The 19,159-nt window shown below is 44.2% G+C and overlaps 1 protein-coding gene across 1 annotated transcript in view; it reads left to right on the forward strand.

Moving 5' to 3' along the window:
* The window catches only part of srrm4 (serine/arginine repetitive matrix 4), a 352,241-nt gene that overhangs the window by 255,456 nt on the left and 77,626 nt on the right, over positions 1–19,159 (forward strand). Inside the window, exons 2-3 of the mRNA XM_068055188.1 lie at positions 10,333–10,476; positions 15,547–15,549. Of these exons, the coding sequence (XP_067911289.1) occupies positions 10,333–10,476; positions 15,547–15,549 (147 nt within the window). The remainder of the gene's footprint in view (positions 1–10,332; positions 10,477–15,546; positions 15,550–19,159) is intronic.

A 19,159-nucleotide genomic window follows, 5' to 3' on the forward strand; every position in this document is an offset into this window, starting at 1 on the left:
TCTAGCCCAAGGACACTTTGTTCAATTGTGGCTCAACTATTGCCACCTCAATCAAGTCAGCTTACTCAGGGCAATGAAGCCTGGGACCTTCTTAATGTTTATGGCTGACTTCCACATTAGGTATTGCACTTCACAACTGAGATTTGCAAGAGCAAATTGCTAACCTTTATAATGTAGTAGTGCAATTGTTGTTTGGTAAGCTTAGTCGAGTGACTTCATTTTGAATAAGGTTGCTAAGCAGCATGCAAAGCTTCAAGATGCAATTACATCCATACTGTTCTTTCATTGAGTTTCCTTCCTAACTAATCAAGCAATAAGAATGGAAACACAAAGTCTGTATGAGCCAGATATTATTTTGTAAAGTTTACTTTTTTTTTGGTCTTCAGAGCAATTGCATGTCAGAGGGAATTACACAACATTGACAGGTATGAACTGTACTGGCCTCAGATGAAGGTAGTTATTGCCTTCAAAGGTGTGCATAAATTCTTAGTTTGATCAGAGGAAAGTGTGTTGCTGATGGAAGAATCGATTTCATTTAGAAGGCTCATCAACAGAGCTTTTCGAGCTGCTATCTGCTGACAGTCAATTGCAATGTCCAATAAAGCTCAGCAATGAACGCTTTGTGTCTCTTGAATGGTCTTGAGATTGGAAAACGAACACTGAAAGGAGAAAAAGGAGGTTCTATTGTTGTAGATCGTTTTGTTGGGCAGAACAGTATTAGCTGTCAGGTTGAAAACTCACAAAAACACACAGGGAAGATTGGAATTGTCATTACATAAAAGACTGATTAATTAAGGCTTATCTGTGCTTTTATGTTGGTTTGCTGTATGCCTTGATTAATAACCGACAAATCAAAATGGATTAGGTGGAAAACTGCTGGAGCAAGGAATTAGATAACATGTATGCTGGACAGCATTTCCTGACCTTGAACTGATTGGAGTCCATTTAAACACTGAAACGCGGCAACATTTATCAAAGTGATCTATCTGTTGCAATCTGTGCCCTGGGGAGTCTCTCTCAGCCCATCCTGCAGCGTCTGTCCAGCTGTGGTTTCTATCGTAAAATGCAGTTGCCTTTATCAATACAGAGGGATGTATATGTTGAGAAAGCTTTAAAAAAAATGTCCTTTAAATTACCATTGTAACATAGATTAGGAATCAAGGAATTTAACTGATTTGAACAAGACATTGAGGATTGTAAAATCTCATTAAAAATTCAACACAAAGATGATCTGTTAAAATGATACATGAGGCATAGATACTCCCTAAAATATTACAACTAAACCTGTAAAAGATGTGTTACTTTAAGACTACTGTTCAGCTTCTTTTTGCAGCATTTTGATTTTCACCAGCGGGGAATTTATTGTTCTGCTTTTTGTATGTAACAACATCAGTATGGTCAATGCTTTGTCAATATTCAGGTTGCTTGCATTACCAAATCAATATTCGTTGCTTTGCTATCCAATACATAAATTTGAATTCTTATCCCTCAATGGGTTTACTGCCTTACAAACACTCATGGGCAACCTTTTTTTCTCATTGTGAATAGATAGGTTGTAAATAGGAATTTTCACCATTGGTACTTTGGTTGCCTATTGTGAGGAATCTTTGGAAGAAGCCTACCCTTTGAAATCCCAGTTATATAAGAGTTCATTGCTTTCCACCTTGGATCTCAGTTCTCTGTTTTGACTGCATTTATCCTGTGAAAACAAGTTGGGTATGTTACAGATAGATGAGAGATGATAGGGATGGCTCTCTCTTTTCCACCTCTCGACTAACCAAAGACAGTGTGTGTTTGTTTTAAATGTGTTTTAACCCGAGTGCTTTAATTGTCAAGAACAAACAAATGACGGGTTTTGTCATAATTTTTAAATGAATGATAAATGTTTATTATTCAACACCCAAAATATATGCAACTTTACCCACTCTCACACTCATACTGATACACACACACTCAAGAGATAGAGACTATAAAGTAACATGTGTTTAAGTCTTATGAATTTTTAAGAGTTCTCTGGTTCTCTGTTGCACTTGCTTTTCCCTGGGGTGAAGACTTGAGATGGTTCAGGCCTGTAATCTTTTCCTTGTTCACTGAAAGAAAAAACTTGGGATGTTTAGGAGGATGCACTGTTGCAAATTTCTGTTGTTATATTCCAGTCAAAGTTCCGTAGCAAAGCCTTGGTATGATTTCTCAAGTGGGGATTTCAAGACCAACTCCAGTCTCTGCCCACATGCAGGTTACAAGCAGGTGGTGTTAGGCAGGTTCCTTTTTCTTCGATGACATAGAAGTTTTTCTCTCTGTGTTCTGTCTGCCCAGAATATACCTTTATTAAAACTCCTTATCAGAAGCCTAGTTTTTGTCATGTGACCAGAGTTTCTCTTCCATTGAATTCATAAATGATAGTTAGGCCATTGTCAGACAATGGAGTTCAGGTGTCACTCAATCACATACCATCTTGATAAAGTAAAGCTTTTCACACCCTTCTCTGGAGTTCAAGTTTGGAATCAAAAAGCCTACCATAGTATTATTAACCCAATTGGTTGTAGAGATGCAGCCATGATCATAGAGAGGACTATTTGCATCTTAATGACTTCTCAAAGATATGTCCAGAAAGATCATTTATATTTTAATGACTTTGCCAAGACTTGTCCAGACATGAAAATTACCTCTGGGTTCTTGCAGTTTCATGTGTATTGGCAGGAAAGGAAAGGTCACCTGGCTTCTCAACTCCATTTTGTTTTACAGGCCACATGTTCATCTCGGATTTATTTCATAAGTTCATTTTGTAGTTTATAAGTTCGTATTGCGTGAGTGTGACAGATGAAGTGGCTCTGTGAAGATATTTGACATGTAGGAATTCATCAGAGACTTGATTTAAATATTTTAGAAAGAATTACAATGATTTTTGACACTTTATTGTTTTGGGAATACTTTAAGTAAGTTTTATGTAAGTTATGTATTGTACTCTCAGTTATTTGCTGCAGCAGTGACTACACTTCAAAAGTATTTCATTGGCTATAAAGTGCTTTGAGACATCTTTGTTCTAGGATCATGAAAGGCATAGAATCATACAGCACTCAAGGAGGCCATTTGGTTCATCGTGCCTATACTAGTAATATAAATCCAAGTTCTTTCTATGTATCTTCAGAAATCATTTTGAGAGTATTGTGGGAACCCAGTATCCAGATTGCACAGAGTAATAGGTTTACTTCACAAAACATATCAAAGAAGTGGATATAGGACTTTATAATGGGAGAAAATTGACAGAAAAATATGACAACAGGAAATCAAGTTGTGCAAATAGGAAGTGCACACAGACATAAGAATTTTGTACATTACAGTAAGATAAAAGTTTTCAATAAACCTTTATCAGCAGCAATGCAAAACTCAGAATTCAAGCCATGGTCCTCACCCCTGCCCTGCTCCTTTAACATCCCTGCTCTATGCTGGACTTGCCTGAGTAAAGAAGGGTGAAATACTGAGCAGAATCCAAGCACCTGCTGCAAGGAGAGAGGAAAGGGGTGATTGATCATACAGGCTCACTCTCACCCAAATCCCAGCATTAGAAGATGTCTGTGAGCAGGGTCCCTTTTAGGCAGGCAGTGGTATATGGTTGGATGAGTGTAATAACAGCAGAGTTTTTGACCTGTGACAAATGGTGGACTGTATGAATTATTTTATACAGCTTTCAAAATAGCTAGAGCCAAAATGGCAGTTGGCTTCCCTTACCAAAATCAAATAAGCGGAACTGCAGCCCTGATAGCTTTTGACGCCAAGCTGGTCAAATTATTGGTCCTTTGAAGGACAAAGGCTAATTTATATATGTCAACTCCAGCTCGTGCCAACAGATGAACTTGTGGTTTCAATTACTGCAGATACCAAAAGCTGCCTTTTTGAAATGTTAATGCATGCAAACTGATAGACGTAGAATAGACAAATGCAATTTTTCTGATTGCTGAAGCATTAAAGGAAAATGTTTGCAGGAAGATACACATTTAGACATTAAAACACTGAGGTCATTATTCATACTTCATTGCTCCTGCCATAAAAGCTAGCATCAGGAACACGTAAGATGGAAATTTACTCCCTGGTCACAAAAGGTGACAGCTGTTTGTCGAAGAAATGGCTGTAACGTGAAAGAATTCCTGTGGCATAAATCACAGCACAGGATACTTACATCTGATTGAAGATCGGCAAACCTGAAGGTCTACCAAAGACTGTTTCATTCAAAGTTCTATCCCTTATCAAGTGGCGTAACAAATACATTGAAAGAATGTTATTTTAATTCTTTGTGGACAGATTCTCACCTGGAATTTCTGTGGGTTTCTCTTAATCCTCCACCTTAACTCCCCAATCGTTTTGCAACTTCCTGATCATCCACCATAACCTCATCATTCACTGTAATTTCCCAATCGGCCTTTGTAACTCACCAATCCTTCATCGTAACTCCCCAGTCGTCCATCGTAACTCACTGATCAATTGCCTTAATTCCTGGATCATCCACCATAGCCTCCTAATCATTCACAAAACCCTGATTTTTCACAGTAACTGCACTCCCACCCCTCCCACCCAGTCATTCACCGTAACTCACCCGTGATCATCACTGGGACAGAAACACTGGAGAAATCGTTGTGTACACCATTTTTCTGAGATTTCTGTTGTCGTTATATCACCCACCCCAACAGAAATTCTTTCCCCGCATGTTGTCTTTCAATATCCTAAATTGTCTCACTGCTATATAGTGCTTACAGTGTAAAAAATACTAATAGTTTTAACTGATATGTAATGGTCCACTGCTGTAATAAAAACAGAAAATGCTGGATATAGCATTTTGGAGAGAGAAAAAGAGTTAACGTTTCAGGTTGATGACCTTTCATCAGGACTGCTGTGTTGTTTTCTGCTTTTCTGCTTTGCAAAGGAAACAGGAGAATGTGATGGCCAGTCCACATGATCACTGGTGTGATATATGCCACATTTAGGGACGGACTAGTGCCCTACTCAACAGATAATGCTTAATAAGGAACATGCTTCATATCAAAGGATATTTTGTATGTTGATGGAAGCTGGTTTCTCTTGTACTCAAGCCAGAAGTGTTGACAGAAGGCCTAAACTAAAACAGGGTGGTCCGAGATACTAGCCTACATGTCAATGGTGAAAGATTGCGTCGACTGTCAGTAACCTTCCAATGTACATGGGCTTCAGGCAAGGTTCCTCACCACCAGTGTGTAATTGGACAAATTTTCCCAGTACTTAATGCTTCAGTGTATGCTTGTTACAGGTATAGATAACAAGCAATTCATATTGGCCTGAAGCTATTTAATCCCATTCTGTTACTCTGCTCACTTGATCATTGTTACTGATTCTCTAGTTACATTCTGTTTGCTATCTCTAACTGACCAGACTTGCTAATCAAATCCAAACAAGAAAATGAGGCACCTGCACAAGGAATTAAAATATTTTTATACAGTTTCAATATTTGCAGATGTAGAAAAATAAACACAATTTTCTTGCTGTAGATTTATCTTTCTATATTATTCCAATCACCACACCTAACATTACTCCCTTGGTTTCCATTGCCCCATTCAGTTTTATTACAACCTTCACACCTCACTACAATGCCCGACACACTATTGTGAATCTCATACATAACTACTATCCTCAAGCCTCCAAATCCCTCATTTCCCACTATGTGGTAGTGTAGGACTCAAGCAGAGCTACGACATCAAGATTTTTAAATATAGAAAAGTCGATGCCTACAAATGAATGCAAGACAGCTATATCACTGAGAGCTTTGTATAAATTACAGGAAAGGATTTCATTCTTGAAATCACTTCCAGAACCTATATTTTATAAAATTTACAGTAAGATTTAAAAAGATGATTTTGTCAAAAAAAACTCAGAACATAATGGGCTGAATTTTTGGCAGCGAGCTTCAAAAATGGCAGCCTGCATGCTTGTGCTTTACTCCACGTAGCCACTGCGATATTATACGTGGCGGCTCATTTACATGGCCAGGTCGGACCGCCCCCGGATGGCGTCGAGTGGATGGGTGATCTGTCCCCATCAATGGTGTCTGGCACCACTGTGCAGGCGCTGGTGTCATTTTTAAAGGGCTTAGAGCTCGAAATGGCAATTTAGATTTTTAAAGAAACCATGAATTTGAAAATATTAAAACAATTGAAAAATCTTTCCAGCCCCTCACTCACCACCTCCCCCGCAATAGCCTTCCATTTCATTCTTGCCCTCTCCTCCCCCCCAACAAAAAACTTACCTTGAGGACCTGACCTTACCCCCTCAAAGTTCAGAAACTTTTACCTATACCCCTTCCCATCACCCCCTCGACCAATCAGCTAAGTTTGACCCCGCTCCCCCCTCCAACACTGAAATATATACCTCCTCTCCCACACCCCTCCCCACCAGTGTCCCACATTGGATCTCCAATGGTGCAGGAGTGCCAGCCACCGACCGTAATATCGGAGCAGGATGGCCGGTAGGACAAGGTGAGTAATGATTCTTTCATTTACATCTCTTAACATATTTAAATGGATGTCCCATCACCGAGTGGCGGGGTGGCCGCCACAAGGCCTCACCACCGCCTGCAATATGGGACCGGGCCTTCCCACCTTCCCAGCTTCGAGGCCTGTGGCGGGCCTCTCCCGGAGGCATTTTCCAGGCCCCCCCACTACAACCCCTGCCGTCGGGGGTGGAGTTGGGGGGGGGGGCTGGTAAAATTTACCCCATGTCTAACATGAGATCTGATTCCACGATTGGACAGCACTTGCTGAACAGATTGTGCTAAGAATTACACTAACAACCAACTTACGATTATCCGTCGGGCTCTCAATGTGACTCGCTTACTATTATATTGTTATTGGGTATCCCTCACAGGCGAGGATGATTACCTTCTGTGAGTCTGAAGATGGCTGTTGAGGCCGATTCTGGATCTACAGACGTTATGGCACATAGGGCATTTGTTGTCATGTGGGATGTCTAGTCGTATATTATTAGTTCGGGTCACAGCCTGTTCTTTCCATCACACTCGCTTTTCCTCTACATTTTGTCATTGTTGGGACTCAAAGTGCTGGGATCCTTCCCATAGACTCTGCCTCCATCTGGCTCAGTTCAGGGCGATGGTCTCCCAGGAGTTGATGTCAATGTTGCATCTCTTCATGTTGGCCCTCCTCTGGTGTGTCTGCCCTGACTGAGCTGGGAGAAAACAACCTGCTTTTGGAGCCTGGTATCTGACATCCGAACTAAATGACCAACCCAATGAAGCTGATGGTGGATAATTATAGCCTCTGTGCTTGTGATGCCTGCTTGTGAGGGGACACTGATATTGGTGTGCCTGTCCTCCCACTTGATATGTGGGATCTTCCACAGGCAGCGTTGATGAAATGACTCCAGTGCTTTGAGGTGCCTTCTATACGTTGTTCATGTTTCAGCCCGTACTATAAGGTAGGGAACACAACCGCATGGTAGACCATGAGCCTGATTTCAGTTTTGATGTTGCGATCTTCAAACACTCACTTCCTCAGGTGGCCAAAGGCTGCATAAGCAGATTTCAGATGATTTTTTTGTCAATGTCAGCCTTCTATGAAAGATAACTTCCAATACACTGGAAGTGTTCCACATTTGCTAGGCACTCATCATGAATCCTAATGGGGCTGGGGCGTGTGTATTTGGAGCTTGCTGATGGAGGGCTTTGGTCTTCTGAATGTCGAGTGTAAGTCCCATTTTCTCAGATGCCTCAGTAAATATGTCAACGATTCTCAAGATCCGTTTCTGACACAGCATTTACTGCAGCAGCATCAGTGTACTGGAACTCAATGACTGAAGTCGGGGTGGTCTTAGTTTTTGAATGAAGTTGCCTGAGATTACCGTCCATACTTAAGCAGGGAGCTTGGTCTCTTGTCAGCAGAGCATGGTTGCAAGGAAGATCAAAAAAAAAGAGTTGGGGTGATGACACAACCTTGTTTAACTCCTGTCTTAACCTCAAAGGGGTCTGTAATGGATCTGTTGCTAATGGCCGCTCACATATCATCATGAAGTAGGTGAAGTATGGTGACAAATTTTGGAGGACATCCATACTTCAACAGAATCTTCCAGAGTGTCTCATGATTTACAGATTTGAAGGCCTTTGTTAAGTCAAAAATGGTCTGTAGAGAGGTTGATGTTGTTCACGACACTTTTCTTGTAGTTAGTGAGCTGTGAAAATCAAGTCAGTAGTGCCTCTTGATGATCTAAACCCACATTGAGATTCGGGGAGTAGCTCTTCAGCAAGTGTAATGAGTCAGTTCAGATGAGTTCTTGTAATGATCTTTCTTGCAATGGCCAGCTGGGAGATGCCTCTGTAATTTCCACAGTTGTATTTGTCCCCTTTCCTGAAGATTGTCACAATCATAGCATCCTTAAGATCATTCGGGACTTCCTTTTCATTCCAGATCTGTAGGATGCAGGTGTGAACTGAAATAAAGAGGAAGTGGCTCACTTACGCTTGCTGGAAGCTACATATATTCATACACAGGGACCTGTCCTCTGCAGGCAGAAGGAAAATGTCCAGGCATTGCGCCTTTTTGAATTAAACAAAGGACGGAGGACAATAGTTCCCTGGTGCATTCTCCATCAGAATACCTCAACCAATCAAAGTTGACTTGCCAACCAATCAGCACTCTTTTCTCATGCAGTATAAATTGTTGCTCGCTTTGAAATTTGGCATTCTTGTGTCTGTCCTGATGAGTGCAAGACGAAAAGCTTTGACAGCATGGGTTGGATATTACCTTAGGCAGACGGGAATTCATCACCGACGCCTAGCCCAGGGATCCGTCCCGCATTTTACGGGTCCACGGGCTTTAATTGTCCCGAGGTGGGACTTCCACCCACTTGAGGGAAGAGGTCCTGCCTCAGTGAGCTGCCGGCCAATCAGTGATGACCACTGCTGGGACTGCAGCCTAGCTGACGCCATGGATCCAGTCAGTAGGGGCTTGCCTCACCAGGGGGATCAGTCCTTCTTTGGTGAGGCTGGAGTGGTCATTTGGGGTGAGGGGGGGCGTCTTGGGTCCCGGGTGTGGGTTGGGAGGCGGGGACGACCCTCAATCGGGCACCCTGTGCCCGATTACCATGCCCCTCACCCCCCGGGGCGTGGAAAGGCCAGCAGCTATCGCTGGGCAGCCTTTCACATCCCCAGCCTGCCCACTTGCCACGGGTAAAATACCCGTGGAGGCGGGCGAGGGCCCTTAAGTGGCTGTTCAGCAGCCACTTAAGGGCCTTGATTGGCCTCGGGCAGGCAGGCGTTTCCCACCACCACCCCTCACCCCTCCCCCCAACCCCCCCCCCCCCACCCAACGCCATAAACTTAGCCGGAGTTGGAAGTGGGGCGGGTAGGCCTCCCTGAGCCTCCCGCTCAATTTTACACCGCCCCCACGCAATCATCCGACCCGCTGGGGAGGCGTAAAATTCAGCCCCATATCTCATTTTTCAGCAATACTCAAGATGATTTTATTCCAGTTTGGGGCTCTTTTTGTCAGCAAGGGGTCGATATCAATTCTGATTCAAGTCAGTGAAGCATAGTCAACCTGGACATAGCCACAGCAAGTTTATCAAGTGATAATCTACCAGTGATTAGCAGATGGAAACTACTGTCAGCCTCTGTTAAAGCTCTGCACTATTTCTTTCTGCAGTCTGATACTTTATACACTTAATCTTTTGTGTCCACATCATTCAACAGTCTTGTTTCCAACTCAAGCTTTCAATTTCTAATAGATTTCAATCCTGTCATAACTGGGCACCTCACTGTGACCCTTTCACATTGTTTGAGTGAACAATATCTTACAAGCTATTGAGATGATGAAGGGCTTTTAAACCTTTGCTTAACTGTTATGAACAGCTAAAGACTGCATACGTCACTCATTACCATACAAGAAGAAACGTATGGGATAATTCCTGCACCATATGGGACTCAGTGTTATGACAACAGTATTGAACAACTGCTTAGAAATGTGGATAATAATTGAAATGTCATTGAAGAATCCTTTTGGTCACCCTAATTTTCATACAGTCACAATGAACCATTACACTGCACTCAAAATAGATCATTTTCACCTTCCCTACCTGGACAGTAATCAATGGGAGGAAAATTGGATGGGTTCTACAACAGGAGTTTGATCCACACTGCTATATTGCTGCCCAGTGGGGAAGGTGAAAGATACCCACACCACTCTGAGACTGACATGGTGCTTATACTGTTCCCTCATATTTTGTGTCAAGCAATAAATGGGTTCGACGTGGATTTGTCAAACTTACTGAGGTTCTCCACTTCTTCTGTTTTTATCACAGTGATGCATCAAGCTACCAGTCATACAGGAACAATGAAAGGAGAATTGAGACATCGAGTGCAGGTACAGTGGTGCAGGCCTCAGGTACAAATGGATACAGCAAGACCAAGGAAAGCAAGCAGCAAAATCACCACAGACTGCGCAGGTATAAGGTTTACCTCTTAGCTTCAATTTTGTCCAGTATTAATATCTCCTCATTCATTGTTATTATTAAAATATACCATCCCCTTCCTCATCAGTGCCAGGAAAACCTTCATCTAGGATTAGGATAAGATTGAGCGTTACGACCAGGTGAGAAAGGTTTCCTCTCAGCCTTCACCTGGTCTTACCGTAACAGGGTTTAATTTTAAACACACCGTGTTTTTAACTACCCCTTGGTGAATCCTTGTTCACTGCTTTCCAATTATCAGGCAAATAAACCAGCATAAACAGGTTTTTTTAGGTTTAAAGAAGAATGTTGAAATTTACTAAACTTAAAACTTATACTCTAATTCGGATAACGCCTAGAGGTGCATGACCTGCCCACGCTAGCATGCATACACGATACACACATGCAGATAAAGACAGAAAAGAGCAGAAACAAATAAAGTGGAAAAGTTTGAGGCAAGATCTCTGAAGATGGTTTTTGTTACAGTTCTCCGAGCTCACTTGATTGTAGGTAGATCTTGCTCTTCATTGGGGCCCAGTATTCTTCTTAAACCTTGTTCGCTGTAGGAGACCTTTCTCTCTTGGGGTTCATGCGTCTTCAGTGGATTTGGAGTTCCATGAGAAAGAGAGAGAGAGCCAGACAGGAGAGGTCTTCTTCAGTCCAGGAGCATACTGCAGTCTCTCGTGTACAATTCAGAAAAATCAGGTTGCCAAGCAGGCTAGTCACATGACCAGCTGGTCTGACCACGTCTGTTTGTGGATTTGGCCCTCTCAGCAGTCATCCTGAAATTTAGTTCCCTCACCTTCAATGTCTGATGCTCAAAGTCCATTGTGGATTAAATTGGATAAGGGAAGTTACCCCTTTGTCTCCACAAACACTGTCTGTTAATATGCAAATGTCTTTCCAGCCAAGGGCCTGGTGATTTTTCTTTTAAACAAATCCTTTCTTCACTTCAGCAACAGTTTTCAAATAATATTCATACAACAAAATTAATGTGCCTTATTATTGGCAGGTGGCGGGGGGGGGGTCTGCATGCCACTGAGACCATTGTGAATTTTGAACTCTGAATCAGCCATTATCTTGCTGATGAAACAAACCATAATGTTATGTTGCTATGATTGAAAAAACGTCAGGTAACACTAAACTACAAAAATAAACACCAAAGATTCATCAGCTTGCTTTATCTTCTCTTTTTCCCTCATTCATTTTTCTTCCCAATTATATCTTTATAGAGTCATACAGCATAGAAACAGGCCCGTCAGCCCACCGCGTCCATGCCGAGCATCATGCCTATCTATACTAATCCCACCTGTCTGCATTAATTCCATATCCCTCTATGCCTTGCTCATTCAAGTACCTGTCCAGATGCCTCTTAAATGTTGCTACTGTTCCTGCCTCCACCACCACCTCAGGCGGCTCATTCCAGGTACCCACTATTCTTTGTGTGAAAAATTTATCCCTTTGATCCCCTTTAAACCTCCTCCCTCTCACCTTAAATCTATGCCCTCTAGTTTTAGTCACCCCTACCATGGGAAACAGACTATGGCTATCTACCCTATCTCTGCCTCTCATAATTTTATATACCTCAATCATGTCCCCTCTCAGCTTCCTTCGCTCCAGGGAAAACAGACCCAGCCTATCCAATCTCTCTTTATAACTCAAGCCCTCCAAACCAGGCAACATCCTTGTGAATCTTTTCTGCACCCTCTCTAGCTTAATCACATCTTTCCTATAGTGCGGCGACCAGAACTGCACACAGTACTCCAAATGCGGCCTAACCAACGTTATGTACAACTGTAACATGACGTCCCAACTCTTGTACTCAATGCCTCAGCCGATGAATGCAAGCATGCCATACGCCCTCTTCACCACCCAGTCTACCTGTGTTGCCACTTTCAGGGAACTATTGACTTGCACCCCAAGGTCTCTCTGCTCGACAATACTCCCCAGGGCCCTGCCATTCACTGTATATGTCCTGCCTTGGTTTAACTTCCCAAAATGCATCACTTCACACTTGTCTGCATTAAATTCCATTTGCCACTCCCTTGCCCACTTTCCCAGTTGATCTATATCCTGTTGTAGGACACAATTGTAGCAAGTCTTCTTTATTCTTGTACTCCAGTCTCCTTCCAATAAAGGCCACCATCCCATTTGCGTTCCTAATGTTTTATTTTTCCAATAACTTTGATCATTCTGTAATTCCCTATTCTACATGTTTGCATCTCTTGAATTTTTTTGAGATTTTTATGTATGTTACTTAGCTTTTCCACAGTGCCCCCAGTGGCATCATCAGGTTTTATTTACTTTCCATTTCTTTCTTGCCTCTGCTCTCTTTAAGTTATTGACTGTGGGCCCCATCCAGGCGGCAATTATTCAAGTGAGAACATAAGAAATAGGAGTAGGACTAGACCATTCGGCCCATTGAGCCTGCTCTGACATTAAACACAGTCATGGCAGATCTTCTACCTCAACTCTACTTTCCCCCCACCCCCGATATTGCTTGATTCCTCGAGAGATCAAAAATGTATTTATTATTCAACGATGGAGCAACCAATACCCTCTGGGGTAGACAATTCTAAAGATTTACAACCTTTTAAGTGAAGAAATTTCTCCTCATTCAGCCTGAAATGATTTACCCTTATCCAGAGGCTGTGCCCCCATGTCCTAGTTACCTAGCCAGGAGAAATGACCTCTCAGTGTCGACCCTTCAGAATCTTGTATGTTTCTATGAGATCACCTCTTGTTCTTCTGAACTCCAAAGTGTATAGGCCCAACTTACTTGCCTCTCATCATTGGACAACCCTTTCACCTCAGAAATCAATCTATTGAACCTTCGTTATACCGCCTCCAAGGCAAGTATCTTTCTTAGATATGGAGGGCAAAACTGCACACAGGTGTGGTCTCACCAAAGCCCTGCACAATTGTAGCAAGTCTTCCTTATTCTTGTACTCCAGTCCCCTTCCTATAAAGGCCAACATCCCATTTGCTTTCCTAATTGCTTCCTGTGGTTGCATGCTAACTTTCTGTGTTCCTTGTATGAGTAAACCCAAGTCTCTCTGAAAGTCACCATTTAAAAGATAATAACCTCACGCTTCCCCACATTATACTCCATCTGCCATCTTGTTGCCCACTCACTTAATTAGTCTATATCTCTTTGCATCCTCTTTGTGTCCTCCTCACAGGTTACATTCCAACCTAAGTTTGTATCATCAGCAAATTATTTGCAGTCTATTTGTCGATGTCACTCATATAGATTGTAAATAGCTGAGGCCCCAGCACTGACCCTTGTGGCACTCCACTCGTTACAACCTGATAACTTGAAAATGCCCCGTGATAATATATTACCCCCAACTCCTTGAGCTCTTATCTTGGCATATTAAGCTTCTGTGTGGCACCTCATCGAATGGCTTGTGGAAATCCAAGTATACTACATCCACTAGTTCCCCTTTATCTACCCTACTAGTTACATTCTCAAAAACTCTAATAAATTTGTCAAACACGAGTACCCTTTCGTAAAACCATGTAGATTTTGTCTGTTCATACTATGATTTTCTAAGGGCATTGTTAAAACTTCCTTAATAATCGATTCCAGAATTTTCCCGACAACTGATGTCTGGCTAACTGGTCTGTCGGTCCCTGTTTGCTCTCTCCCTCCCTTCTTGAATTGTGGTGTTAGATTTGCTAACTTCCAATTTGCTGTGACTGTTCTAGGATCTAGAGAATTTTGGAAAACAATAACTAGTGCAGCCACTATCTCTGCAGCTACCTCTTTTAAAACTCTACAACGTAGGCCATCACAGCCTGGGGATCTGTCGGCTTATAGTGCCTTAAGTTTCCCCAATAGTTTTTCTCTGCTGATGTTAATTACCTTAAGATCATCACACTTATTAGCCCTTGGTTACTCTTCAACAAGTCAGGTCGCATCTGTGGAGGGAGAAACTGAGCTAACATGTCGATGACTTTTTGTCAAAATTCTGTTTCTCTCTGCACAGTTGCTGCCTGACCTGCTGAGTATTTCCAGCATTTTCTGTTTTTATTTCAGATTTCCAGCCCCCTCAGTCTTTTGATTTTGCATTTATTCTGGGTACTAGTAGAAACGGTGCCCCGAACACGTAAAAAGCCATGAACGGCTCCTCGGCCACAACTTCAAAGCGCCCACTGGAGATGTGAGGCTTGTAGCGCATCTGCAGCGCAATGTCGGCGAATTCCTGCTGGTACAGGCGCCCGAGGCTGTCGCTCACCTCCCGGAGGCCGCGGATGAGCTTTCCCGGCGTCGATGGTGGGAACTGATGAAATGGTTTATTACCTGCACCCACTTTCTCCCCCCCCTTCCCCCCACTTTCCCCCCTACTCCCCCCTTCCCCTTCCCAGCTCCACTCTCCCAGCTCATTCCCCCCCCCGCACCCCCCTCCCCCACCCCTCCCTCCTTCGTAGCCCCTTCCCAGCTCCCCCCTCGCACCATCTTCCCCCTCGCACCCCCTTCCCTCCACCCCTCCCCCTTACAGCCCCTCCTCCCACCGGCATCCTCCTACCCCTGTGTAGGGGCCCTAACAACCCCACTGCCTTGTGGGCATCTCAGGAGAGACCAAGGCTAAGGGAGTAAACCCTAACAGAAAATCCAGAGAGGAACCCCGTAGGCAGTCATGTGTCACCTTTGGCAAGTTTCCGGCAGTTCCTGCCAAATGTTATGCTCTGCACTCCTTTGGACCCCACCAGAAAGGCAAAGAGGGGAGTTTTGATGCTTGGGCAACTCTCAACCTCCATACGTTCGCCCAGGCATGCGCCATGGAGAGATCACTCCATAGTCGCCTCACAGCGACCGAAACAACATGGAAGGCAGCAGTTACAGGTTATGTCCAGCTCAATTGGCGTAGAGATTGGGCGCCACGGGTTGCCTTTGTCAGTGGGAGAGGTCATCGCACCTCACTGGACAGCTACCACCCGCCTCAATCCGGGCAGCGCCCGGTCAATAAGGTTCTGTCCCGCCACAGTCCACCTGCTTCAATGGGTGCTTGGAGCTCAGGGTCATTGCCCGAAAAGTGGACTGCGACACCGAGAAAAGGAAAGAAGGTACCAGCCCTTCGTTTTGCAAGCTGGAACGTCAGAACTATGTGTCCTGGCCTGTCAGAAGACCTTACGCAAATCAACGATTCTCGGAAGACCGCCATCATTAACAACGAGCTCAGTAGACTCAATGTGGAGATTGCAGCACTTCAGGAGACATGCCTCCCTGCGAGTGGATCTCTAACAGAGCAAGACTACACCTTCTTCTGGCAGGGTAGGGATCCTGAAGAACCAAGACAGCATGGTGTGGGCTTCGCCATCAGAAACTCCTTGCTCAGCATGATAGAGCCTCCCTCAAATGCCTCGGAACGCATACTGTCCATCCGACTGCTCACCGCCTCTGGTCCTGTACACCTACTCAGCATCTATGCTCCAACACTCTGCTCCCCACCTGCAGCTAAAGACCAGTTCTACGAGAAACTCCATAATATCATTAGTAGCATCCCCAACACCAAACACCTGTTCCTGCTGGGGGACTTTAATGCCAGGGTTGGGGCTGACCATGACTCATGGCCCTCCTGCCTTGGGCACTATGGTGTCGGAAGGATGAATGAGAATGGACAGAGACTGCTTGAGTTGTGTACCTATCATAACCTCTGCATCAGCAACTCGTTCTTTCACACTAAACCCTGTCACCAGGTTTCATGGAGGCACCCAAGATCACGTCGTTGGCACCAGCTGGACCTCATCGTCACAAGGCGAGCCTCCTTAAACAGTGTTCAAGTCACTTGCAGCTTCCACAGTGCGGACTGCGACACCGACCACTCCCTGGTGTGCAGCAAGGTTAGACTCAAACCAAAGAAGCTGCATCACTCCAAGCAGAAGGGCCACCCGCGCATCAACATGAGCAGAATTTCTTATCCACAGCTGTTATAAAAATTTCTAAATTCACTTGTAAAAGCCCTTCAAAACACTCCCACAGGGGATGCTGAGACCAAGTGGGCCCACATCAGAGACGCCATCTATGACTCAGCAATGACCACCCATGGCAAATGTGTGAAGAGAAATGCAGACTGGTTTCAATCTAATTTGGAAGAGCTGGAACCTGTCATAGCCGCTAAGCGCATTGCACTGTTGAACTACAAGAAAGATCCCAGCAAGTTAACATCCGTAGCACTTAAAGTAGCCAGAAGCACTGCACAAAGAACAGCCAGGCGCTGCGCAAATGACTACTGGCAACACCTATGCAGTCATATTCAGCTGGCCTCAGACACCGGAAACATCAGAGGAATGTATGATGGCATTAAGAGAGCTTTTGGGCCAACCATCAAGAAGCTCGCCCCCCTCAAATCTAAATCAGGGGACACAATCACTGACCAACGCAAGCAAATGGACCGCTGGGTTAAGCACAACCTAGAACTGTACTCCAGGGAGAACATTTTCACTGAGACTGCCCTCAATGCAGCCCAGCCTCTACCAGTCATGGATGAGCTGGACGTACAGCCAACAAAATCGGAACTCAGTGATGCCATTGATTCTTTAGACAGGGGAAAAGCCCCTGGGAATGACGGCATTACCCCTGAAATAATCAAGAGTGCCAAGCCTGCTATACTCTCAGCACTCCATGAACTGCTTTGCCTGTGCTGCGACGAGGGAGCAGTACCACAGGACATGCGCGATGCCAATATCATCACCCTCTATAAAAACAAAGGTGACCGCGGTGACTGCAACAACTACCGTAGAATCTCCCTGCTCAGCATAGTGGGGAAAGTCTTTGCTCGAGTCGCTTTAAACAGGCTCCAGAAGCTGGCCGAGCGCGTCTACCCTGAGGCACAGTGTGGCTTTTGTGCAGAGAGATCGACCATTGACATGCTGTTCTCCCTTCGTCAGATACAGGAGAAATGCCGCGAACAACAGATGCCCCTCTACGTTGCTTTCATTGATCTCACCAAAGCCGTTGACCTCATCAGCAGATGTGCTCTCTTCAGACTACTAGAAAAGATCGGATGTCCACCAAAGCTACTAAGTATCATCACCTCATTCCATGGCAATATGAAAGGCACAATTCAGCATAGCGGCACCTCATCAGACCGGCCAAGAGAGTGTGGGAAAATGGTGCACTGACACGGAACACAAAAGTCCGAGTGTATCAAGCCAGTGTCCTCAGTACCTTGCTCTATGGCAGCGAGGCCTGGACAACATATGTCAGCCAAGAGCGATGTCTCAATTCATTCCATCTTCGCTGCCTCCGGAGAATCTTTGGCATCAGGTAGCAGGACCGTATCTCCAACACAGAAGTCCTCGAGGTGGCCAACATCCCCAGCTTATACACCCTATTGAGTCAGCGGCGCTTGAGATGGCTTGGCCATGTGAGCCGCATGGAAGATGGCAGGATCCCCAAAGACACATTGTACAGCGAGCTCGCCACTGGTATCAGACCCACCGGCCGTCCATGTCTCCGCTTTAAAGACGTCTGTGACATGAAGTCCTGTGACATTGATCACAAGTCGTGGGAGTCAGTTGCCAGCGATCGCCAGAGCTGGCGGGCAGCCTTAAAGGTGGGGCTAAAGTGTGGCGAGTCGAAGAGACTTAGCAGTTGGCAGGAAAAAAGACAGAAGCGCAAGGGGAGAACCAACTGTGTAACAGCCCCGACAAACAATTTCTTCTGCAGCACCTGTGGAAGAGTCTGTCACTCTAATATTGGCCTTTATAGCCACTCCAGGCGCTGCTCCACAAACCACTGACCACCTCCAGGGGCTTACCCATTGTCTCTCGAGACAAGGAGGCCAAAGAAGAAGAAGAACTCTTCAACAGTGGGTATCACTGGGGGTTTTGACTGTGGGAGCCATCAAGGCTGAGCCCAACCCTGTTCTGATGCTCATCCAGATAGTACAACTCCAGCAGGGGTCTCTGAATAGTGATCAGAAGGTGGATTCCTGCCTGATTTCTTCCAGTAAAACACATGGTGCTAAAGCCAATTACAGCATCGCACTTTGTTTAAGATTATTTCACTCAGTACAATGCATGACTGAACCTGGAATTTTGCTGATCTATATGGCTCGACTACTTACGAGATAAATGTACTGAGCCAATGGGGGAGCCACCGCGAATCTTCTGAAATTGAGACCCATTTCATTCAAGATTGGCTCTTATTGGATGAAAATGAGATCCAAGGGCCAGTTTTTCAATAAAGGCCAACATCCCAAGTGATGATCAGAGCTGTAAAAAAAATCACATTTGCCTGTGTTACAATAAAATATCTTATTGATACTCACCATCCAAGCTCAAAGAGAAAGAATGGCTGCCTGAACTTGTAGGCAGCCCAGCGTGAATCAATGCCTTCAGGAGAGGAAGGCTGAAGATTGGGAATAGCCAAAACAAAAACAGTCTGATTTGAATAATATCCCAAATCCCACAAAATTCATATCTTATTTTTACTTTTGCAATTTTCACATCCAACATGAGCAAATGTTCAAACATAAATCTAGTCAATTTCACAAAGATCTTATTCGAAATAATATGCTACTTAATAATATCTTTATGTAGATTGGAGTAACTATCTCAAACAGCAACACTTAGAAACACAATTCTCTCACTGCAACTTTGGATCATTTTTGCAAATTAAGATCAATCTGCCTAATGCTGACTGTGTACTCCGGCTTATTTATTTAGCTCA

Source organism: Heterodontus francisci, chromosome 23, assembly GCF_036365525.1.
Source record: "Heterodontus francisci isolate sHetFra1 chromosome 23, sHetFra1.hap1, whole genome shotgun sequence".
Classification (NCBI taxonomy): domain Eukaryota; kingdom Metazoa; phylum Chordata; class Chondrichthyes; order Heterodontiformes; family Heterodontidae; genus Heterodontus; species Heterodontus francisci.